The 25,897-nt window shown below is 32.3% G+C and overlaps 1 protein-coding gene across 5 annotated transcripts in view; it reads left to right on the top strand.

Moving 5' to 3' along the window:
- CALCRL (calcitonin receptor like receptor) overlaps window positions 1–25,635 on the top strand; it is a 99,196-nt gene extending 73,561 nt beyond the window's left edge. For 3 of the 5 annotated variants that reach the window (XM_021074680.1, XM_005672015.3, XM_013984331.2), the window contains 7 exons: window positions 2,359–2,485; window positions 5,191–5,344; window positions 6,644–6,704; window positions 6,788–6,854; window positions 12,386–12,604; window positions 12,760–12,801; window positions 19,314–25,635. In XM_021074680.1, coding sequence (XP_020930339.1) covers window positions 2,359–2,485; window positions 5,191–5,344; window positions 6,644–6,704; window positions 6,788–6,854; window positions 12,386–12,604; window positions 12,760–12,801; window positions 19,314–19,529 — 886 coding nt within the window. In that variant the 3' untranslated portion in view covers window positions 19,530–25,635. 5 annotated transcript variants of the gene reach the window in all.

Genomic DNA, 25,897 nt, shown 5'->3' with positions numbered 1-25,897 from the left:
TGAACACAAGGAAAATTAAAATTGTTTTTCAGCCAACTACAGTTGGTATTTTATTTTATATATTTTCAATCTTTTCACTTATAAATATCAAGTTGTTATAATATAAATGCTGTTTGTTTTATGTTCTTCAGCTGATATTTTTCAGCTCTTACTCATCATGAATAGCTATTTTTGAAAGCCTTTAATGTTTGTTTTCCTTCATTCCAATTTACTTTTACAAGTATTCCTTATTTGCTATCTAAGCAATCCCTCTTGCTCTTTTGGTCATCATTTGAAAACTATGAAATTTTGTTTATATATATATCTTAACCAATGGACCTGGATATAAGTGTGTTCAGCAGAAAAGGGCAAAACAACCCAGTTAAGGAAAATATTTTAGTTTTTTCCCATGATGGTAGCTGAGTTATCTAAATTCTGTTACTAAAAAAAGTACATGGGTATTTTATATTTGCCTAAGAAAGCAGTTTTTCCCTAAACAATAGTTGGCATGCCATAGACACAGGGTAAGCTCAAAACAAGCATTTTAAAATAAGATTATGTAGACAAATTTTGTGTGTTCATAATGTTCAACACAGAAGAGTGATAAATTGCAATAAAAACTATACATAATATGTATAAATTATTTGAAAAGAATATCTTTTATTAGATCTCTTCTCATATTCAGTAATTCTCCTCTTATTGAACACGAAGCACTCATGTCACTGCTGTGACATTTTATCAAAAATAAAGCCTCAATGTTAACTTCACTTGAGTAATAAGAATCATGTCAGTCCTCTGTTTAAAAACTTTCAAAGATTTTTCTTCTCTATAGAGTATCATTTTGACTCTGTTGCTTGATCCCTGCCTGCTTCTCACTACTCTCAAGCACAAAGTCGAATTAAAGACCCTCTAATATGAAAATACCTGCACCTCTCAGCTATTTCTATTTTGATGGACTCCATCTGGACTTATACTTGCTGGTATATGACTGTCTCATACACAGTGATCGGTCCAAGGGCCATCTTTTTCATGAAGCCTTTCAAAGGAGTTTCCCTAATAGCACCTACTTCTGTGAAAGACATATATTGAAAATCCACAAATATTGATTTGTATGGGATTTACTTCCAGATCTTTTAAAATACTAGAGCTAAGTATAGGATGATAGATCTACAGCTGCAAGAAATTTCAGAGACAATATAGCTAACTTTGCTTTTTAGAATATAGAAAACCTTGGCATCCCAGACTAACTTTAATATTCTGGGCACCTAGTCTATTTAGAATAAGGTGATATAGTGATAAAACCAGGTTAAAACCTCCTCAAAGTTTCCAAAGTACGTCACTGAATTGATTTATATAGGGTCAATTATCTAGTTTGACCATATTAATTGCATAATTGTGTAAAACCCAAAATGAGCTTTTAAATCCTTGCAATGAAAGATTTCTTATGTCTTTGTATATATGTTTTGTTTGGATATTAAGTATTCAGTTTCAAATGAATTCCTTTCTATTATTTTAAAACTTTACCCAAATAAGCCTTTGAATAATGCTTCATAAAGGAGGTAGTATTTAAGTTGGTCTTTGATCATAGGTAAGGCAGTCATATACAATCTGAAAGAGTGAATGTGAATTCAATCTAAAGAGCAGCATTATTTGTCTTTAACAATGTCTGTTCCTCAAATCTACTTCTATATGAATTCCATGCAACTAACTTTTAGATTTTGTTTTACATATAAGGACCTTCATTAAAAGGAGTTGTATATATAATGTACGGCTGGGCCAACTGGAAAAAAATTCAGTAAAGCTGAACAAACCCCATTAGTTGCTCAATCTATATTTTGATCATTCTTCTAAATATGTGTTAATTTCTTCTAAATACATGTTAAATCATGTTATTTTTTTCTCATGATTAATTTATATAATCAGCACTACCACAGAGGAGCTATACAAACAGAGCAACCATAAAAAATCATAAACAGCTTATGTAAGTAGAATAGCCTATAAGGTGTTAATAAAAATCTATGAAAATTTGACAGGTAGATTTAAATTTTTCTTTAAATTAATTAGCTGCATGATTTTTTAAAGTCAATTATCTTCACTTAATTTCAATTTCTACATCTTTGGAATGAATTAGAATATTAATCATGTTGAGAGATTAACAGAAGAAATTTATTCAGAGTCCTTGTAAAGGCAAAGTCCTGTCCCCACATATGTCTACCTGTACCAAAGTAATTCCTGTGCCGCCATGTTTTAAGAAAAATAATTCTTCCAAATTTGGAACAGCTGCTATGAATTGTGAATGTATATTATTTGAATGATTATTAATAAAAATATGGAAACATTTAACGATGTCAACACACTTTGGTGTCTCTTGCCTTTCAGGAGCCTAAGTTGCCAAAGGATTACCTTGCACAAAAATCTGTTCTTCTCTTTTGTTTGTAACTCCATTGTAACAATCATTCATCTCACTGCAGTGGCCAACAACCAGGCCTTAGTGGCCACAAATCCTGTAAGTAGAATGAGGTTGCACCTGAGGTTCAAGGGATTGAAACAGAAAGAATAAATGGGAGAGGATGGGGGGAGGGGTGTCCTGGATATATGCATATATATATATAATTAAGTACTAATATATGTATATTTTGAGATCCGACCTGTAAAGTGTATGTGTACGTAACTATATTCTAATTTAATTTATATTCCCCAAGTTACAAAGATTGACTAGCAAAAGGACAAAAACTTTCTTTGTTTCAACTGTCTATATATGTTACATAGCTTCACCTCATTTTATGGTTAGAGTCTTGCTGCCGGTGGGACATCATTTTTATGAAATCAAATTTTAAAAAATCAATTAAAGTAACAAGTTTTTGTGGTTAGAAAAGGCACAAGAAAATGGAAAATTTAAATTAAATCATGTTTGGTATCAGGCTGACTTTAAAGAATTAATAAAACTGGGGGGAGTGAAATATACCTATATAATGTTATAATTTATTAACATAAAAATTTTAAAAGGCTCTACGAAGTCCTCACTGTCTCAACAAACATTTATAAATTGTTCCCTTACCATCCCTTTGGAAGCACAGTCTTTAGGATAAACATCAAAACACACAAAACAAACACAGAGATTATCATAACATAAAAGGTACATTTTAAAAACAATCTGACATTTACTTGCACAAATGTATGTATTTTATGCAACCTACAGGCACTTATAAGCTATTTTTAGATTAAAATATCTGCTTAAATAGCAAACACATACTCAAGTTTTTAAAAGTATATGCTTTCATAATGTTTATAGTATCCATACTAAAGTTTTGGATACAGACTAGGGAAGGGGTGTGTGTATATGTATTTATAAAGTGGTTTCTTAAAGTTGAAGATATCTAGTTACTGAAATCAGAGAAGGGAAGGAATTTTCACTCAATGGGTCAATAAACAATACTCTCATATGTGTTTTATATGTGTTTTTCGGGTAATTTCCAAAATTCTAAAATTCCCTGCTTTGTTTGCACATGTGTATCCGTATTGCTTAATCTTGTATATATTCCACTCTAATGTCATTGGGTGAGGAAATGCTGGAGCTTAATTAGCAATATAAAAAATTGCAGGTATCCTGTCATTTTAGAGTGAATTTCTCTAGAGCAAGGAGATTCAGCATTTTGTCATGAAGTTGCAGAGAAAGAGATTCTCATTTTTACATTTATATACAAGGATATCCTGTTTAACACATAAGCTGAAAAATGTAATATAGTTACTTCTAATATATTCTAGGGAAATTTATTGTTTATATCACCAATGCCCTTCATAAAAATATTTTTCTAAAGCATGATTTAAATCTTTTATCATAATAGTTTATAGATTAATTTTTTAATAAAATAAGGAGTTGGAAGCCCAAGTAGATATTTATATCTAAAAATAATACAGATAAAATTCTGAAGATGAACCATATCTTTTCTATATAACAGTTAAATAGCTCATTTTTATTTTTGAGATAACTTTTTAATAAGTGTTTTATATCAATGTAAAATATTTAAAATTTAATGGCATGCATTCTGCAGATGTATTTAATAAAAGAATAAGTTTTATAAATATCCTCAGTCAGAAGGCATTATGTATAGTCATGAAAATAAAACTGGAATCATAGGACTTCTGTCTAGGGTGCAGTTTTGATTTATGTTGTATGAATGTTAGCAAATCACTTAACTTCAATACTTACTTTTTTATCTATAAAATATATGGCTAAGTGATAAATCATGCCTCATAGAATTATTTTAAAGCTTACATAAAACAACACATATTAAAATATTTTAAGCTAACTCATATGCAAATGTTATTACCACTCTTTTATAATAACCTAATATTTACTTTTTTCTCCTGTCGCCTTTGATTTCCAATTTTCCCTATAGTCAAAAAAAAAAATTTATTTCCAAAACAATGATACTTGCCGCTAAATATTTGAGTTCCAGACTGGAAATTGGAGCTGATGGGAGTAACTAACTGTTTATTTCTGATAGAGCTTTAAATTTATTCCCCTTGGTAAGAGAGTAAACTAAATCTCTTACACTGTTGTGTTTTCTTTACCCTGTATTTTAACCTCCCTCTTCCTGTCTCTTTAAGAGTAAAAAAGAGAAAGTGAAGACCTTAGGAAAAGAGGAAGAAAAAAACATAACTTTTCTTTTTTTACCTACATGAAACCCTCAAACCCCAAATTTGAATAAGATAAAATATGGACTCACTAGATTATTGTTTAATAAGCACCTGCCCTGGTAGCATACAATATGCAAGGCCTCTCAAGTATTTGATACTTTCCATGAACTACTTTTAAAATTATTAAGATAATTATTAAGATTCTTCCAACAGAATGCCATAGTCATGGAGTTCATGATGACATAATTAAAAGAGATGTGAAGTCATTCATGTGTGAAACTTTTATACTTGTAATTACACAATAACTAAAACAATATCAGGAAAATTCACTTCTGCTAAATGTAATAATCCTGGAATTTACACATTTCCTGGGAAATATATCATTATAAATCTCTGAAATAAGTGGCTACTTTAGAGGCACCATTTTATAAATCTGAATCATTAGTGTGAAAGATTTTGTGTAGAGGAGAGAAAATTCTGTTTCTGTATAACTAAGCTAAACTAGAATATTTGCTTTACAAATGAATTTATAAACAACTAAATGTTGCTTGCTTTCTTTTTTCTTCATAGGTTAGTTGTAAAGTGTTCCAGTTCATTCATCTTTACCTGATGGGATGTAACTACTTTTGGATGCTTTGTGAAGGCATTTACCTACACACACTTATTGTGGTGGCCGTGTTTGCAGAGAAGCAACACTTGATGTGGTATTATTTTCTTGGCTGGGGTAAGTGCCATCGCACATATCTACTGACTCACCTTTTAAGAAAGCTTATGAAGGATGCAGAGTTCCTTTGTAATAAAAATATACTTATTATTTTTAAACAATATCAGATGATTAACCTTTGCTTATTGCTGTAAGTTGAAATATTCAAAGTACCACTGACATCGTTTTCAGTAATCACAGATCAATTCATAATACAATTTTTTTCTGTTTAATATTCCAGTGTATATTTTGGCTGAATATGTAGTGACTAAAACAAGAGTTAGAATAATAAATTAAGGATCTAGTCTTTGTACTATTTTAAATCTCCTTTCTACTTATGTGAAAAATAAAGGCATTGGGATTAAAAACCTGGAAGTTCCATTCTAAAAAATATTTGTTTAAATAAAATATTGTTATTTTATTGTTAGAGTTTTAAAGGGATCAGTAATTGGATAAAGACAGCCAAAAAATCAACTTTTCCGCACAATCTTCTGACATGGTATTATTCACAAAGCAAACAATGATACATCTCTAGCAAATTTAAAAAAACAACTGGAATAATGCAAAACATAAAATGATGAACATGAATTCAACAGGACTAGTTTCCAGAAACAACTAAAATCATAGTTACATATCCATCTATCCTATCTACCTATCTCTCCAGTCAGGTAACGGATGCAGATATACAGAGGTATATACACACACACCTGCACCATCTTCATTTTTTTATCAAAATAAATATTGTTCCTATTGGTTTTTGCATAACATTTAGAATTAAAATGTCAGATATATATTTGCCAAGTGAGTACAGTTTTTGCTCAGTTATATGTATGTATGAATTGAAGCTATTAGTACATTCAGCTTACCTTTATAAAATATATCTTTATTTTATTGTTTAGAATACTAAAAACCCTCAAAATTTCTGCTATATAAACCATCTCTCTCTTCTCTTCCTCTTCACACAGTAAGGCTCAGCTTCTACTCACATCTGATTATCTACCAAATATTGACCGATTCTATCTTACAGAAAACATGAGATGCTGAATTTCTCCTAAGCCTTTGAACACAGGGAGCACATTTACAAACTGAGGCTCTCGAGTCCATTGATTCAAAATGACTCATATAAGAAGACACAGTACACATATATACACACACCAACCTGAAAATATGAATACCTAAACAGTATTTACTCAATAAGCATATAACGATCAGTTATTTTTGCTCCTGCAGTATTTCTGAATTTCATATTTCATGAAATATTTTAAGAATTTCATCTATAGAGAAAGTTGCCTGTTTATTTTTTTGGTTTGATATTTATAGGATTTCCACTGATTCCTGCTTGTATACATGCTGTTGCCAGACGCTTGTACTACAATGACAAGTAAGATAATCTCTATTTTTGATTTCTATTGAAAGTAATTACAATGGAAGTCTTCAACATAATTTTCCTGCTTTTTCCCCTAGCTGCTGGATCAGTTCTGATACCCATCTCCTCTACATTATCCATGGCCCGATTTGTGCTGCTTTATTGGTATGTGATTAAAATGCTCCTTTTTTCATTATTGCTTATAGTTCAACTTTCTTTCCTGATACATCCAGCCTGTGGTATCCTATAGGATCTCAGTGGACATAGTGTACTCATAGGAATTGATTGAAGAGGGTATAATAAAGGTGTTATATTTGAGGTGTTGGCAGGAAGAGTAAAGGAGGTAATTTCTAAGGGACGGAGAGTCACTGCAGACCAAGATGGGAAGCTGATATCCTGACTAGACTTGAAGAGGGGATAGAACAGTGTTCCTGAGGGCCAGGAGGGGTTGTCCAAAAGGAATTCTGGCCCCGGGTAGAAGAACACAGCTACTACCAAAACCACAGCCTGACAGAGAAAAAGGGGAAAGAAATACTCGGACTTCTCTTTCCATGCTCTGATCTCTTGGTTCCCCCCACTGGCAAATATTTGACGGCAAGAAAGCCTGGTGATGCTGCAATCTTCAGAGCCTCCTGAGGTGCAGAGCAGAGCAGGACAGAAGATGAATCTAGGGTATAGGGATGACAAACAGGAAAAACCCACACCTGTGATGGTAATAAGATTAATATTTCAAAAAAGAAAAGACTTTAATTTGGAAAAAAGTATTGCTTAAATTGTTTTATTATGATGATGATCAGTACTTAATACAAATGCATAAGTTGGACATTTTAAAATGTGGTTGTACGGAAACAGAAGTTAATTTCAGTGCTTTTAAAACATTGTTTCAATGGGAAAATAAATCAATCTATGCTAATATGCTTTATCTCATAGAATATTAGAGATAAGAATGTAATTACAGACTCTAAGACTGTAATTACAGCTAATATTTAATTATATGTAAAAAGATGAAGGTGGTATGTTTCTCAGCCAAAATTCAAAGATTTCTAACATTTGCTTTCAGATTCTTTTAGCGAAATATTCTATTATCTTACTATATTTGCTAGCTGCAGTTTAGTATAAGGTTATGTTACAACACTGTTCAAGTCATTCTCAAGTATATCATTGTTATTTTTGAAAGTGTGTCATAATTAAGAGGGTAAATTCTGGAAGCTGATTGCCTGGATTTGAGCTCTTCTGCTTCTTACTTGCTGTGTGGCTTTATGCAATTAAACTAATCACTATGTGCCTCAAGTCCCTCATTTGTAGTATAGAGAATATAATAACAGAGACAATATTTTAAGAAGAAATTAAGTAAGTTAAAACATAAAAATTGCTTAGCCTAGCATGTATAGAGCATGGAGCAAATGTCAGATTTCTGATTTGTGCCTGGCTACACAAGACAACCAGTTCAAAATATCAGTGAAGGGAATTTATTATATCTCATGGAAATTTTAATATACATTAATATAGACACGTGAAAATTTCAAAGGCAGAAGCATTTCCTCCCTTTGCTACCTGCACACACGAGGGACATGTGTAAATACTCTTTAAGCTGTATCCTGAGGTATCCTAACTTTGTGCTCTGGGAAATAATCAGCATTGAAACCCATTTCTACCATTGCTGGTTGTGTATCTCAAGCAAGTTCTGTTTTGTTTTTAGCCTCTCTGTGCCTATGTTTTCTCATCTATGACTATAGAATAATAAGAGTAAATACCTCATAGGGTGTTATAGGATTAAATGAGATGTATCTTGTTAAGCAATTAACACAGTGTTCAGAATATAATAAACTCTCAAAAAATGCTTTTAAAACTTTCTTCACTTATAATTTCTACTTGATACCATGGTTCTGTTTTGAGGAAAATGCAAAAAGTTAAGATTCCTAACTGGGATAAAATATCACATAGGAATATAGATCATCAAGCCGCTCATTAAGAAAGGAAGTAAAAATCCACAATTATTTGCATAAAGCTTTTTCCATGTTTCTTGGCCTAAAAAAAGATTAGGAGTCTATTTTTCTATCAGAATAAAATGTTCTATCCGTGTTTAAGCTCTAGGGCCCCTCACCGGTCCTAAACAATTCCAAGGTCTTGGGAGGTGCTCTAGAAATTGTTTATATGGTCACATGTTCTTGTACAGTTTTTATATATAAGATATTTCAACCACAATTAGTTTCTTTCCACTCAGACTTCCTCAGTCACATTTCCCCTTGAGCAGGGTGGTATTGGAGTGGCTGTAGCACTTCCTCTGCTAAGGGGAAGTTGAGAGGCAATGCATTTAATTTGTGTTCAGTGAGAGATGTTTAGGTTACTTCAGTGCATAGGTAAGTGACTGCTGGCTGATCTATCTGGGGATGGCTTCCAGGAATCCTACTGCCACTGTGCTGACTCCCACAGCTTCTGGTCATGACCATAGGTGGTATCGTGATATGAAAGTGTCCTGTTGTACCTACCAGCTAGGTGAACTTTATGGGTATTGGAGTAAAAATGAGTAAAAACAAATTTTTTCTCTTCTCCTTACCTATAGTTTTTCTCTTCTCCTTACCTATAGTTTTTCTCTAGGATAGATGAGATCCAGATGTAATTCATCTGAAATTCACAATTCCTCTTCTGTTTGTATTTAAAATAAATGGAAGTATTTGAAGAAACTGAAGTAGGATGACTTTCTAGCTCCTAGTTGCAAATTTCAATCAGACTTGCTATTTTTGGAGAAGCACTTCACATTTAGAAATTTTCATATAATGGGCATCTAAACTATAATAGTTATACTGATTTTTATATATTAGGTTTATAAAATATTCTATATTCTAAATTTATAAGCATATAAAAGGGCATTATTACCTTTTTCTGTGGGCTGCTATAATTTTCATTTAGTCAATACTTTTAAAATAGCAATGAATGCTTAGGAAGGGAATATAGTACGATGAGTGGAATAACAGCTGATGTGTTGATTCATCATGTTTCATTCTTACACCTGTTGAAATGGCTTATTCTGATTTTGTATTCGGCAGAGACATTGCTGTGTCTGTAACCATGTTACTTTTCATAGATGTGTTTCCATCAGGATTACAGTTAGCTATGTAATTTGAAACACATGTTCCAAAGAATTCTCTGAAAGAATAGTAGTGGAATATTTTTATGCCCAGTAACTTTCATAATACATGACTTAAATCAGCAAATATATGTTATTTGTTCCTTGCTTTCTATATTAAACGAGATGCTACCTTTTCCAATTAATTAAAGTATGTGGGTATAAATCGTGTGTTACTAAGCAGTTTAAAAATTTTAGATTATTAAACAAAGCACAGATGCTAGAAGTCAGGGTGAACAAAAAGGAAAGATAAGAGCATAGTAGCATAAGAACTCTAAAGGGTGTTTCTGGAGTTAAAGACCATAATCCTATGGAAGACATCCTGAATGAAGATAATAAAAATAGAGAGTAGTATCCAGGGAGAAGGAGCGGCAGGGAGAGGGAGAGAGAGAGAAATGTATGTCAGCAGAACTATTTGTTTCCTGAGTAACTTAGTTATCCATACTAAAACTTTGAAGTTTATGTTTCTCTTTCAAAGAGCATGCCTCCTCTTGGAGAAGGTTTTCACGCATAGTAAGTTTATAATTATAGAAGGTAATTAGCAGGAGGCCCTGTTGGGTGCCAACATTGTTTTATCTCTAGGATGATCTAGGTTGAATATTAACTGATTCAAGTGTGTGATTCAGCCTCCTTAAAAAGATAAAGAGGATTACAGTACTACCATGGGGAGCTGTGAGGATGCTGTTACACAAACAACATGCTCACACATACATACACAAATAATGCAGGAAGGATAAGCCAAAAAGGTGTAATGGTTATTATGGTATCATACATATTTGAAAAGTACCTGGTATGGACACTAACACAGAGGAAACACTTAAAATAATTCGTGTTTGTTATAAACAATTCTTTCCTTTCTTTGAGCTAAAAATGTTCAAAAGCTTTAGTCTTTTAACCATAGCAAAATTTTTAAAAATTGCGTAAGGAAATGAACTAAGCAAAACAATCAGATGTTCCTCAACTGAATACTGTCCACAATAATTTCACTATAATTTTATTTTTTAAAACTTAAGATTAATAACTTGATATGCTTTTAAAATTAATAAATCACAAATCCAATATCCAAAGGAAACAAAAACACTGTATCAAAGACATATCTGCCCCTGTGTTCATAGCACCATTATTCACAATAGCTAAGAAATGGAAACAAGAAGTTGTGGTGCATACATACAATGAAAAACTATTTAGCCATAAAAAAATAGGAAATTCTGCCACTTGAGAGAATACAGATGGACCTTGAGCACATTGAGCTAAGTGAAATAAGTCAGAAAGAGAAAGACAAATACTATGTGATCTCACGTATTTGGGGAATTTAAACAAATAAACTCATAGGAAAAAGAGATAATATTTCAGACAAAACTGTAAATCAAAAAGGTACATGCACACCTATGTTCATAGCAGTACAATTAATAATAGCCAAGACACGGAAATTACCTAAATGTCAACTGACAGACAAATAGATTAAGAAGATGTGGTACATGTATACAGTGGAATACTACTCAGCCATAAAAAGAACAAAATATTTACTCAGCAACACAGATACAACTAGAGACTATCATACTGAGTGAAGTAAATCAGAAAAAGAAGGACAAATGCCATATAATATCACTTATATGTCAAATCTAAGATATGGTACAAATGAACCTATCAACAAAACAGAAACAGACTCACAGGCATAGAAAACAGACTTGTGGGTGCCAAGGAGGAGGGGGAGGGAGTGGGATGAACTGGGAGTTTGGGGTTAGTAGATGCAAACTATTACATTTAGAATGGATAAGCAATGAGGTCCTACTATACAGCACAGGGAACTATATCCAATCTCCTGGGATAGACCATGATGGAAGATAATATGAAAAAGAATGTACACACACACACACACACACATATATATGAATGAGTCACTTTGCTACTCAGTAGAAATTGGCACAATATTGTAAATTAACTATACTTTAATGAAAATAAAGAGATCTGATTTGTGGTTACCGGAGGCAGAGGGTGAGATGGTAGGGAAGAGGAATTGGATAAAGGTGGTCAAAAGGCACAAACATCCAGGTTTAAGATAAATAAGTACAAGGGATATAATGTACAACATAATTGTAGTTAATAGTTCTGTATGATATATCTGAAAGCTACTGAGAGTAAATTCTAAGAGTTCTCATCATAAGGAAATATATATATATTTATATATAACACACACACACACACACACACACACATACATATATATACACACACACACACATGCACACTTGTTTTTGGTATCTATATGAGATAATTAATGTTAACTAAACTTACGGCAATCATATCACAACATGTGTAAGATAAATCATTATGCTATGTAACCTAAACTTATTTGATGTTGATTATATCTCAGTAAAACTGGGAAAAATAAAAGGAAAAAATTTGATAACAGAAATAAAAATTAACATTTAAGCAAATATTCTCTTGAATAGAACATATTCTTGTACACTAAAGATATTCTAAGATTTATAAAATCAAGGATCCTTCAATAATGATTCTTAATATTAAATATAAAATAATTTCAATATGACATTTTATTTCTTTTTAGGTGAATCTTTTTTTCCTTTTAAATATTGTACGAGTTCTTATCACCAAGTTAAAAGTTACTCACCAAGCAGAGTCCAATCTCTACATGAAAGCTGTGAGAGCTACACTTATCTTGGTGCCATTACTTGGCATTGAATTTGTGCTGATTCCATGGCGACCTGAAGGAAAGATTGCAGAGGAGGTATACGATTACATCATGCACATCCTTGTGCACTATCAGGTATGGTGTTCTTGCATCAAGAAGGCACCTTGTGAAATTTGGTTTTAAATTTATATATAGCGCTGGTTTTATTCTTAACTACATACCCAGCAAGTTGCTTACAAATACTGTATCTTTTTCATTTGGAATCAGATAATTTTATTTTTCTTTTACAGGGTCTGTTGGTATCTACAATTTATTGCTTCTTTAATGGAGAGGTATGGTGACTGATTTTATTCCTTTTATCATTTTGAATTTGCAATACATTTTTTCCTTTAAAAAATGAGATAGCATTATAAATTTCCTAGGAATAACTATTTCAAATTCCATTTCTATCAAGAAAAAGAACCATCAAATCTCTTTTCCTAGATGCAAGTCTCCTTCCCAAAAGCTCAGGTCATATTGGTGTTCAAGGCTAGACCAAATTCAGCCTTGCTTTAAAATATTCCATCTGGAGTTCATGTTGTGGTATAGGAGGTTAAGAATCTGACATAGTGTCCATGAGGATGTGGCTTTGAACCTGGCTTCACTCAGGGGGTTAAGGATTCAGAGTTGCTGCAAGCTGCAGCATAGATCAAAGATGGGGCTCAGACCCAGCATTGCTGTGACTGTGGTGTAGGCCTGCAGCTGCAGCTCTGATTCTACCCTAGCCTGGGAACTTCCATATCTCAGGTGAGGCTGTAAAAAGAAAAAGAAAAAATTCCATCAGTGGCTTGTTTTTTATCCTGTCTTTTGACCTACCTTTTGAACTCATCTTACTAAGTCTAGACTTCATTATAGGCACAGTTTTAGGCAATCCTTATCCTCGTAGAACATATATGCTAATAGGAACTAGAATTGGCTCATTTCCATTTTCCCCCTTCTCTGTTTTTTTGTTTTTATTTTTGTTTTTTGCATGCCCCACAACATGGTCAGGAAAGAGCTATAGTGTGTTAAGAAACAGAATAGAGCACTCTAATTCATAGCATGGTAACGTGCTCTTGCATATTTCAAGATTTTTAACAAAGGCCTCCCTAATTGGAAGATTTCAGGCATCTAGAAACTGATACCATATTTCTTATGCACATGAGCAGTGCTATAGCTCAGTGATTTGAGCTACATTGATTTAGTCCTTCATATGTTCTTAATCTACTTGACAAATTTTAACCTGTTGGAGAATTTTTACAGAATTAAACAAGGTTTAGAAATTCAATCAGCAGCTGATGAGACTTAGCCGCTTGGTAACTATAAACATCACAAAGCTTCAGACGAGCAATACATGGAACCAGGTGGCATAACTTTATAAGAATCATTCCTACACAACTCCTCAGCACTGGAAACATGTACATGTCATGAAAAATTATAAAATATTATTTTCCCTTGTTTATGTAGTATTTTACTTTTTTTCTCTCAGGATATAATAAAACTTCATATTTGATTTTTAATCAGTTTCAAAATTAACTATTTATTTTATATATTTATTTATAATGGGGTATAGAACTATCAAATATAGAGACTACATTCACATCTTTTAAGTCGTGTCTCCATTGATTCTTTTGCTGTGTTGAGAACAAGAGTGTCTTTTTTTTTTTTTTTTTTTTTTCTTTTTTCTTTTTGTCTTTTCTAGGGCTGCACCCATGGCATATGGAGATTCCCAGGCTAGGGGTCTAATTGGAGCTGTAGCCACCAGCCTACGTCACAGCCACAGCAATGCCAGATCCGAGCCGTGTCTGCGACCTACACCACAGCTCACGGCAATGTCATATCCTTAACCCACTGAGCGAGGTCAGGAATAGAACCCACAAACTCATGGTTCCTAGTCAGATTTGTTAACCACTGAGCCACGACAGGAACTCAAAGAGTGACTTTTTCTGAAGTCAATGAGAAGTATAGACAGAGAATACAATTAAGAAGAATAGATAACACTACTTTTGATAGTAAAATTCAAACAGCATTTATTATGTACCTTTATAAATTTATTATTGAATTTATAATCCAACTGAATTATATAATCCAATTTCTACCTATATAGGATTTTACAATTAAATACAGATGAGAGAGATATAGATACAATATGCCCAAAAGCATGTATGCAATATGAAAGATACACCTTTGCATCTGCAGAAACTGATTTGATTTTTATGAAGGGTATTTTTAAATGTGTAATACATAATCACTAGTAAAATATTTTGTGATGGAAGCATTATGGAATAAAGGAACTGACACAGCAATACATTTAAACCCTAAGATGCCACTTTGTTCCTGGCTGTAACATCTCGGCATCACTCTGAACTTTCAGGAGTCTCAGTGCATACTTATATTAAAGGGAAATAAGAGCAAGTTCCTTATATAAATCTCACAGGGATTCATGTAAGCTATGAGTATAGAGTTTTTAGCACCATGCTTCACCCTTAGTAGATACTCAGTACATTATAGAGTCCTTATTAAATTTTTCAAATCACTCATTTTTAAAAATATATGTACAAATAGGAACATTAATTGTATTGGAATCAAATCTCAAACTACCCATTTTATCTAGAAAGAGTGCTTGGGGAACACCTAAACTAATGCCTAACACTCTTGTTGCATTATCTGTGTAAGCAAAAAAGACACAGGCTTGACATTTTGCCATGTCCTAAAATTGAGAAAATTTTGGCATTGGAAAATTACAATTATACAAAGTCTCTGAGCCAAGTTGTTACCAAATCCTTCAGCCCCTCCTAACATTTCCAATATCTGTCCCCTTCAATCTCTCAAGATACAATCCTTGTTTGTGTGTGATTCACTGCTCATATTAAGAAATACTATAATCCTTCCTTTTTTGTCTCTTTGCCGCTAGTTTTTCCCAGTCTCATAACATGAAGACACAGCTGCCAAATTCATTTTATGTGGTTCCAACTATGTCATGTACTTCTTAAAATCATTTGCTCAGGCTGTTTCCTTCTTGCTTTCCACATTAGGTCAAATAGCTTATCTTTATCTTAATGTGTCTATTTTATTTTTTATTCTCACATTTTATTTTTGTTTCTTAGCCAAACGATTCCTATTTGCATTTCTCACTAGTTAAATAACTGTGACTTGACAAGTCCTCAGGCCACTTTCATCTAATGTCTAGTCCACTGCATTAAAAATGTGCACTCAGCATAAACTAGCTCTAGTCATCAGAAGAGTCCTTCCTAGTCTCATGGGTATATTTAATGATACCTGAGAATAGATATTTTTATAAAGTGAACAAAAGATTTGTTGAGAATAACAAACACATTCTGTAATGAGAACAAGGTAGAATTTTTATTTGAAGCTCTATTAAAGATCTTTTAATGATTTAGACTGAGGGTAGAGTTGGTTTCTCATCAGTTACTAATGAGCATGATAAAGCTATATTCTTTATATTGTATACAGTCACATATTGCAGTGTTACATTCTAAAAAGTTGGCCTTACTATTTAACACTTATGTGTAAAACAATGAGAAATATTTTCTTATCTTTAAGAACACCAGGCAGGCGCTCTTTCCTTCCAATGGCAATTTTCCTTGTTATCTGTCCCCATTAAATTTTTTTCCATTGAAAGTGCACTAAGAGTGTCCACTTCAATGTTCTGTTGATTTGTATTAGAGAAAATAGATTTAAAAAAATCCTTATAAGAATAATATAAGCAGACTCTACAAGGCCTATGGGTCTTTAATTAGCTTTATCCTGAACTTCAGGAAATTGGCTTTCCATGGTTTTTCTGATGATTTAGTTGCAAGGAAGAAATAGGGTGCTGATCCTCATCAAAGTAGGGATACTGCAAGAGCTAGCAGTAATATATTTCAAAAACCATTTTGGCTTTTAGAATTGGATGACTTCATGTCAGCTTCTTCCCAATATTTATGTAGAATCTTTCGTACAAATCTAATTCCACATCCTTTCAACCAGAAACTATGTAACACATGGATTCAATTAGTTCAGCTTTTAATAACAAAGTGAAGTTAATTAAGCATAAAAATCAGGATCCAAAACAATTCCTATTAAAAATACCTAGAGGAGTTCCCTTTGTGGCACAGTGGAAACAAGTGTGACTGGTATCTATGAGGATGCCAGTTCAATTCCTAGCCTCACTCAGTAGGTCCAGGATCTGGTGCTGCTGTGAGCTGTGCAGTAGGTCACAGATGCAGCTCGGACCCCACATTGCTGTGGCTGTGGTGTAGGCCAGCTAAATAATTGGCCAAATACCATTTTTTATTTTAAATCTCTAAGTCTTACTTAAAAGTCACACTCTAATGCCATTCCAATTGTCATTTATTTATGTTTGTGAAGATATTACATATGCAGATGTTATTTTTTAATTACCTTAATTTAAATGTTATTTGTATAATTTAGAAATACATTACTAAGCCATGTGAGAAATTAAGTGTAATTTTTGGAAGATAAATGTGCTTATTGTCATATAAACGCTTTTATTTCAAAGAAAATTTATATGAATATAAAGTATTCCCTTTGCATAGTTATCATATATAAAGAAGTTTGAAGTCCCTGAAGTTCTGAATTTCATACAAATATAACTTTTAAAACCAATATATTACATTTCTAACTACATTTTTGAATTATAGAATAGATAGAAAGCCTCCTGGAAATTCTAATAACTCGTTCTGTACTATTATTAAAGAAATTCATTGACTTCATATTTGTTTGTCTACATGCTAAAACATGTTGCGAGACATAAAACTTGTGTTTCTTTTAAGTGACAGAGTAGAGGAGGCTAACAGGACTTTAAAGGGTCCCACAGAACTGTAGACATCCTGGAAATACCTATTTGCTATAGATGGTAATTTGGAGAAGAGAAAAGAAAATGAAAAGACTTGAATAGGTACAACCACTGTGGAAAACAGTATGGAGGGCCCCCAAAACACTTTTTAGAACTACCATATGATCCAGCAATCCCAGTCCTGGGCATCTATCTGGAGAAAACCATAATTTGAAAAGATACATGTTCCCCAATGTTCACTGCAGCATTATTTACAATAGCCAAGACAAAAAAGCAAAGTAAACGTCCATTGACATAGGAATATATAAAGAAGATGTGGTACGTATATATAATGGAATGTTTCTCAGCCACAAAACAAGGAAATAATGCCATTTGCAGCAATATGGATGGACCTAGAGATTATCGTACTAAGAGAAGTTAGTGAAAGACAAACATCATATGATATCACTTATATGTGGAATCTAAAAATAGGATACAAGTGAACATATTTGCAGAACAGAAACAGACTCACAGCCTTTGAAAAAGCATGTGGTTACCGAAGAAGACAGGTTGGTGGGGGAGAGATGGACTGGGGGTTTGGGATTGGTATATGCACGCTGAGATATATAGAATGATTGGCCAACTGGACCCGCTGCATAGCACAAGGAACTCTATCCAATGTTCTGTGATAATCTATGTGGGAAAAGAATATGAAATAGAATGGATGTGTGTATATGTATAACTGAATCAATTTGTTGTACAGTGGAAATTATTACAACATTGTAAATCAATTATACTTCACTAAAACTTTCAAAAACACTATCAAGGTCAAGTAAAAAAAATAAAGCCCTATTTTAAAGTTCAATATTGATGTTTACACATGAATGTAGTAAATAAAAAGTTGAAGAATTGTATATAATTAATAGCAAGTTAAACAATATTGCATAAGTATGTTTATAGTACATGAATTTCTGGAAAATTACTTTTTGGATGCTCAGATTCCCTTCGGGGAAGGGCCAAAGAGGAGCAGAGATTTGGGGAAGACAACTCAAAATTATACATGCTTTGGAAAGAGATAGATTAGGTCACAGAATGTGCCTAATTACATTCTTAACCTAGAAGTAGACTACTCTGAGCAGGTCTGTTCACTCATGAGACACAGAAATCTGATCAAGCTGGAGGTGTATTTGAACATTCTCATTTACAATCACTGACTCAATATAAAGAAAACCCCCTTTGTCTATGTTAAATTAAAACCAAAGTCACTACACATGGTCTAATTAGTTCTGATCTCTGGCCCCAAACAGAGGAGAAGGAAATCATTAAACTTCGAATTTATCCAGGCAAGGGGGATCTGAATACAAAAAAGGAGAGCAGTGACATTTCTAACCTCTTTTTTTATTGTTGTTATTTTTTTTCCATAGTACTCATCCCATTTGTAATTATTTATTTAACACTTTCTTTCCTCTGGGTCATAAGCTGCAAAAACCCTGCTTTTTTAACACCAGAATGTAGCTCAATACCTTGCATATGGTAATCACTAAGTAAAAAGATTGTTGCTACTGCTATTGATGATGATGATTTATATTCCCTGTATCCCTAACTTCTTTTTATCTGTTTTCCCTCTTCTTTTATATTCTAATTTATTTCTCATTCTTTTAATAAAAACACCGATACAAAACAATGTTGTACATGCCAGCTTGTAAGTGAGGGTGTGGATTAACTATTAGACCACATGACATTCATGTGCATTTTTAGAGCTTCAAAGATAAGGCACAGAAAAATAAGAATTTTTCCATATGTACTGAAGTACAGAGTAACTGCAATGAAGTTCCTATTATAAAGATGTTTTACTCAATTTCATTTTTTATTTAAGAAAATAAAGTAATATTATTCACTAATTAACGTCATTGCTTTTTTCCAAAAGTATCTTTTGTATATAACTTATTTCATTGTACTATTAAACATCTTATCTTCATTTCATTTATAGAATTGCTCTTGCCCTTTCTGTTTCTTTTTGTTTTATAGGTTCAAGCAATTCTGAGAAGAAACTGGAATCAATACAAAATCCAGTTTGGAAACAGCTTTTCCCACTCAGATGCTCTCCGAAGTGCATCTTACACTGTGTCAACCATCAGTGATGGTGCAGGTTACAGTCATGACTATCCAAGCGAACACTTAAATGGAAAAAGCATCCATGATATGGAAAATATTGTCATAAAACCGGAAAAGTTATACGACTGATACTAGAGGGAGTATTGCTAAACTGTGCCACTCCTAACTCAAGGATTTGTATCTGTGATTTCACAACCAGAAGACTTTAAGTGAACGTCATGAAGATGACAAAGAAACCCCTCACATGAACATAGCCATGTGTTGATAAATGTTTCATAATAGCTCCATGGGGGAAAAAAGCTCTGATTTGTAGTGTCTGCCAGTTTTTATGGTGTAAACATCCCCACCATGGCTGATTTGAAACTATCAGCTTGACATCACTGAATGTAGAATTGGGTAAAGATGAGCACAGTCAGTTCTTGTAGGCTGGTGTGAGCTGGCTCTAGCACACCACTGCATGCATCCACATATAGAAGTTCATATACACCTTGGGCAAAAGATTATAAAAGTTCATATATACCATGGGCAAGATTCTACTCTCACAGCCTAAAGAGACCTAGTTAAGGCCTATACACTTGAAGGGAAAAATCAGCTTTTCATGTCTTTGTTTTTAAAATCTTTATCCCACAGTCATTTGTGCAGAGGATTTTTTTTTTTTCCCAGAAAGTATTTTAACACTTCTTGTTTTTACTTTTTCAAATAGAACAGGTAAGGCGTTACTTATTCCTATTGGCTTACTCTCTTCTCCCCAGGAAAAACAACAGAGCAGAACCGCTATTGGTTACTCATGTGCTGGTACATCACAGTTATACTTTCTGTCGTATCCATTTTTGAGACTTGATAAATAGTATTATGAAATGCAATCCTACTTTGGTATCATTAGGGAGATGTCTTGGTTGATACTATAAAACATGCTGTCAACTATTTTACCGTCCTACTATACAAGTGGGAGGGAATCTGTGTCCATGTACCTGTAAATAGAAACTTTGCTCCTCTCATTTCTACTATGTGGACAAATTAGCAGTTATTTTACATGAAGGAAAACAATGAAGGAGTTCATATTTTCTTAAAAGTTTGTAAAAAATTTGTTGTGAAAAGTGAGCTTGTAAATACTCTGTTATTCTATTTTATAGTCTCAAACATATACAATCTAAGTAAGTTTTTTTTTAAAAAAAAAAACTTAATGTAACATTGTGTGCTTGTTAATGTCTGATACTGTGTCTGGGCTGATTTTATAATAAAATAGGATCTGGAATTCTATATTTGGTAAATATTTTAAAGACAACCAGATGCCAGCATCAGAAGTTTGTTTGAGAACTAAGTAATAGAAATATCTATGATAAGATATGAAATATTTATTTTTGAAAACCCTCAAGGACCTTGTTTTATTGAATATATTACCTTTGATGATTCATACCTTAATAATAGGTATGTTTGACATATTTATCCTTCTATTTTGACGATGAACTTTCATTCTAATTCAGAAAATTTGAACGACTCTTATAGTAAATCCCCACTCTTTTGGTTTTACCCCATTAAAAATATTACTTTTCTAAATTACTATAAGAAGATATATGGCTTTGGAAATATTCCAAGCTATTTTTAAAAAGTAGAGGAATACAATATATATCATATACAATTTTTAATATTTTAATAGAGCTACTATACAATTCAGTGAAAGAACTGAATCTATCAGTGAGAAAGAATGAATGTATCAGAACATTTAGGGAATAAATAAATTAAGATGGAAGAATCTTGCTAATGAATTAGAGGGACATTTAAATAAGATTCAGTTTCCCTAATGTTATTTTCCACTGAAATTTCTGAAAAACGAAATGCCTTCTATTAGTAGGTTAATTTTGTCAGAAAAACTCATATGTGTTTTATTGCAGTATGTCAATCTGCTTTAAATGGATTAAACTAATGACTTAGTCATCATAGAGTGTTTCTTAAGCTGTCAATAGGTGGTAAGTTCAGAAGTCATTTGAGATTGTCCAGGTTAATTATCCAAATTAGTAAGAATTAACTTATTAAATAGCCTGGTTGATAGATTTATAATTTATGATTTATCTATATGCATGGAGAAGCTGATATATTGTTAGTTTTCAATTTATGGATTTCATAATAAGATGTCATGAAAAGGATTACAGGCTGTTCTGGACTTTCTAATTCCTAAATTATACAAAAATTCCTTTAAATGAACTCAGTTTTAGCTATTTATTATTCAAAGACACAGATTCAGACCCTTTGCTGGTGTCATTCATATATTTCAGCATTTTTCCAGACAAACTATCAAGTATAAACCATAAATAACAGTAGAAAATGTCAAATTATCAGTGGGCACTATATTAAAATTACATTATAACTTTCAAGTATTTTTACTGTGTTTTTATCATATTAAGTTTAGATCAAATTTCCTTTATGGCCAGGATTTATCTGTTGTACCATCTTTTGGTGTAGGCAATCCATGATTAATTAGTGTTAGTTTTACACTCATGTATATTTAGGAGTAACATTTTTTTAGTATTAGACTTCTCTAAAGCTGAAGTGCTAATAATTAAGATTTCATTTATATCCTACTCATGAAGAAAAAGTATAATTAATACCTTTTAAAAACAAACTTCTTTGGTATCTAAAAGCTTATTTGGGGAATTTCTAACTTTTAAAATGAAAATCTGCTACTTTTCTGCAAGTACTTGTGAAAGTCATTTTAATTTTTTAAAAAATTTAGCCCTTTAATTTCTAAATATATTTAGTGCATTTATTCATAAAATTTTCATTCTGGAATTTAGCGCTTATTCAAATGTAATCCATGTACATAGATGTAGTGGGAACTGTTGTGCTGTATTTATTGCTTGTATAATTTTTTTAAAATGTGAACTTATTTTTATTTTCTCTTGGTTTTAATATGCTAATGGAAACCACCATGTCTTTTATTTCTAAAACATATTCAAGATATTCTGATCAATTTAAAAAACTCATATTATGCCTACTTAATGTATATCTCTATATTTTTACTGTATGAAAATATTAAAGTTATGAGCTAAAATTGATTTTCACTCACATTTACTGAAGCACTGACTAATCTAAATTATAAATCTTTATAGCAATCAGTGGAATACATCTTAAAATCAATAACCCTGTAAATCATTCCATTAACCAATTTGTTAAAATTATAATTTATTTTATAAGTTAGAAAATTCCAAATAAACTTCAGTGTATACAAATTCCTTCCTAGGCTGAAAGAAATGAAAAGATAAAAATGCCCAGATATGGGAAAATGTACAGAGATTTATCTTCTTTCTCCTTTATATTCCATTGTACTATTTTGTGTTGAATAGCAGGGAGACAAAGAAGGAAAAGAACTATTTAAATAAATAATTCACCCATTTAAAGTCATTTTTAGTGTATTATATTAGTGTAGTATATTTACATATATTCAAAGATATGTAAGCATCCCACGGTTCATTTTATTACACTTTCAAGACCTCAGGAGGAAACCATGCATGTTTCATTCCTTCATCCTTTCATCCCTGCTCTCAGCCAGCCCTTCGGCATAACTAACCTACTTTCTATCTCAATAGACTTCCATATTCTCAACTTTCATATGAATGGAATCACATAGAACATGATCTTTGGTGACTGACTTCTTTCACCTATAATGTTTTCAAAGTTTATTCATGTTTTAGCTTGTTTCAGTTTTTCATTCCTTTTTATGCCTAAATTATTCCATTGTATGGATTTACCACATTTTGTTTATCCACATTTGTCTGTTGATATACATTTGTGTTGTTTCCATCTTTTGGCTATTATGAATAATGTTTCCATAAACATTTGTGTACAAGCTGTTTATTTTAAAATATATATTTTAATTTCACTTGGTTATATACCTAGAAGTGGAAATGTTGGGTCATATGTTAACTGTGTTTGAGAACTGCCAGACTGTTTTCCAAAATAGCTGGACCATTTCACATTTCCACTAACAATGTCTGAGGGTTCTGCTTTCTCCACATGTTTCCCAACAGATAATAATAAGTTATTATCTGTTTTTGTGCTTTAGTCATCCTAGTAGGTGTGAAGTGGATTTTATAGTTTTAATTTACATTTCTTTGATGGCTAATAATGTTGAGCAACTTTTCACATTTTTAATGGCCACTTGTATACATTCTTTAGAGAAATGTCAATACAAATCCTTTGTCCATTTTCAATTGGATTGTTTGTCTTTTATTATTGAGTTGAAAGAGTTCTTAATATATTCCAGATGTAGGTCCCTCATCAGATTTGCACACATTTTCTCCTAGTCTCTTGAGTTGTCTTGTCATTTTCTTGATGGTGCCTTTATAGCACAAAAAAGTTAATTATATTGATGAAATGCAATTATCTAGTTTTTCTTTTGTTGCTTAGTCCGTTGGTGTTTTATATAAAAACCCTTTCCCAAATTCAAGGTCATGATCATCTACCCCTACAGTTTCTTCTAAGAAATTTATAGTTTGTGTTCTTTGGTCCATTTTGAGTGAATTTTTGTATATGGTGTGAGATAAGAAGCCAAATTCATTCTTTTTCATTATCCAGGTACTATTCACTGAAAAACGTTATTTTTCTGCACTGAAGAATATCCTTGTATCTATGTCCTTATCAAAATTCAATTTACCATAAATGTATGGGTTTATTTCTGAACAATTCTCTTGGTCTTTGTACCCAAACCACATGTCTTGATTATTTTGCTTTGTTGTAAGATTTGATGTTAGGTAGTTTGAGTTATTCTATTTTATTCTTTCTCACAGATGTTTTGGCTATTCTAGGTCTCTTGTAATTCCATATGCATTTTAGAACGAGCTTGTAAATTTGTACAAAGAAGCCTGCTGGAATTCTGATAAAGATTAATTGAATCTATAGATAATTGGGGGAATATTGCTATCCTAATGTTAAATTTAACATTTGATGAACATTGGATTCATGAACATTGGATCATGAACACTGGATGACTTCATACTTACTTCAATTTTTAACTGTTTTCAATGGTGTTTTGTAGTTTTTGGAGTGTAACTTTTTCATTTACTTGTCAAATTTATTCCTAAGCATTTTATTCTTTCTGAAGCTATTATTAATGGAATTGTTTTCTTAATTTTACTTTTAGATTGCATATTCCAAGTGTATAGAAATAAAATTAACTTTTGTATATTGATCTTATATCCTGCAACCTTGCTGAACTCATTTATTAGTTATATTTTAGTGGATTCCTTATGATTTTTCATATAAAAATCATGTCATCTGCAAATAGAGATAGTTTTACTTCTTCCTTTTGAATTTGAATGCCTTTTCTTTCTTTCTTTTCTAAATGCCATGGCTAGAATGTTCAGTAAAATGTTGAATAGAAGCAGCTAGAGCACACATCATTGTCTTGTTCCTGATCTTAGGGGAAAGTAATTAGTCTTTTGTCAGTAAGTTAGTTAACTGTGTTTTTTATAGATGCCCTTTATCAGTTTGAGACAGTTCCCTTCTCTTCTAGTTTGTTAATTGCTTTTACCATGAAAAGATGTTGGATTTCGTCAAATGCTTTTTCTGCATCTATTGATACAATCATGTGATTTTTGTTTTATATTTTATTGATACAATGTATTATATTAATTCTCAGATATTAAAACAATCTTGCATCCCTGGAATAAATTCTCTTGGTAATGGTGTTTAATTATTTTCACATGTTGCTAGTAATTAGTCTGCTAGTATTTTGTTGAGGAATTTTGTGTTTCATATTCCTAAGAACTACTGGTCTCTAGTTTCCTTGTGATATCTTGTCTGGTTTTGGTATCACCGTAGTATCAGCCTCAGAATGATTTTTATTGTAATCCCTCATCTTCTATTTTTGGGAAGAGCTTGTGAAGAATTCTTTAAAGAATTTGTATTAAGTATTTGTTTAGTGAAACACCAGTGAAGCCATCTGCATTTGGACCACATATGTGAAGTTTTTTGATTACTGATTTAACTTCTTGGCTCAGTATAAGTCTATTCAGTTTTGTCTATTTCTTCTTGAGCCAGTTTTGGTAGTTGATGTTTTACTAGGACTATGTCCATATCATCAAATTTATCTAACTTGTTACCAGTACACTATTGAACAACCACGTAGGCAACAAACTTAACTTTTACCTGGAAATTTTATAAGGAATTTTGGATTGGATTTTTAAAAAACCTGTATTTTTGCTATCTCGAGACTAATAAATCACACTTTAAAAATGTCTCTATGCCAGATTTCACTTGCTGTGTCCACAAATTTGGGTGAATTCCATTTTTCTCAAGGTCCTCAAAATCTGACATAATTCCTAGCATAATAGGAATTGACCTTCCTTACCACCTGTAGGCCTCAGTGGGACCTATAAGTCAAGCACCAAGCCATTGTAGTCAATGGCTAGGAGGGCCTTGTATCATTGGCTCCATAAGAATGATCTAACTTTTTTCCCCAAATTACCATAATTTGATACCATTCTCAAATATGACACCCC

The sequence above is a fragment of the Sus scrofa genome, chromosome 15 (assembly GCF_000003025.6).
Source record: "Sus scrofa isolate TJ Tabasco breed Duroc chromosome 15, Sscrofa11.1, whole genome shotgun sequence".
In the NCBI taxonomy this organism is placed as follows: Eukaryota; Metazoa; Chordata; class Mammalia; order Artiodactyla; family Suidae; genus Sus; species Sus scrofa.
Note: the sequence above shows the minus strand (reverse complement) of the source record. Positions and strands in the feature narration are given on the sequence as shown.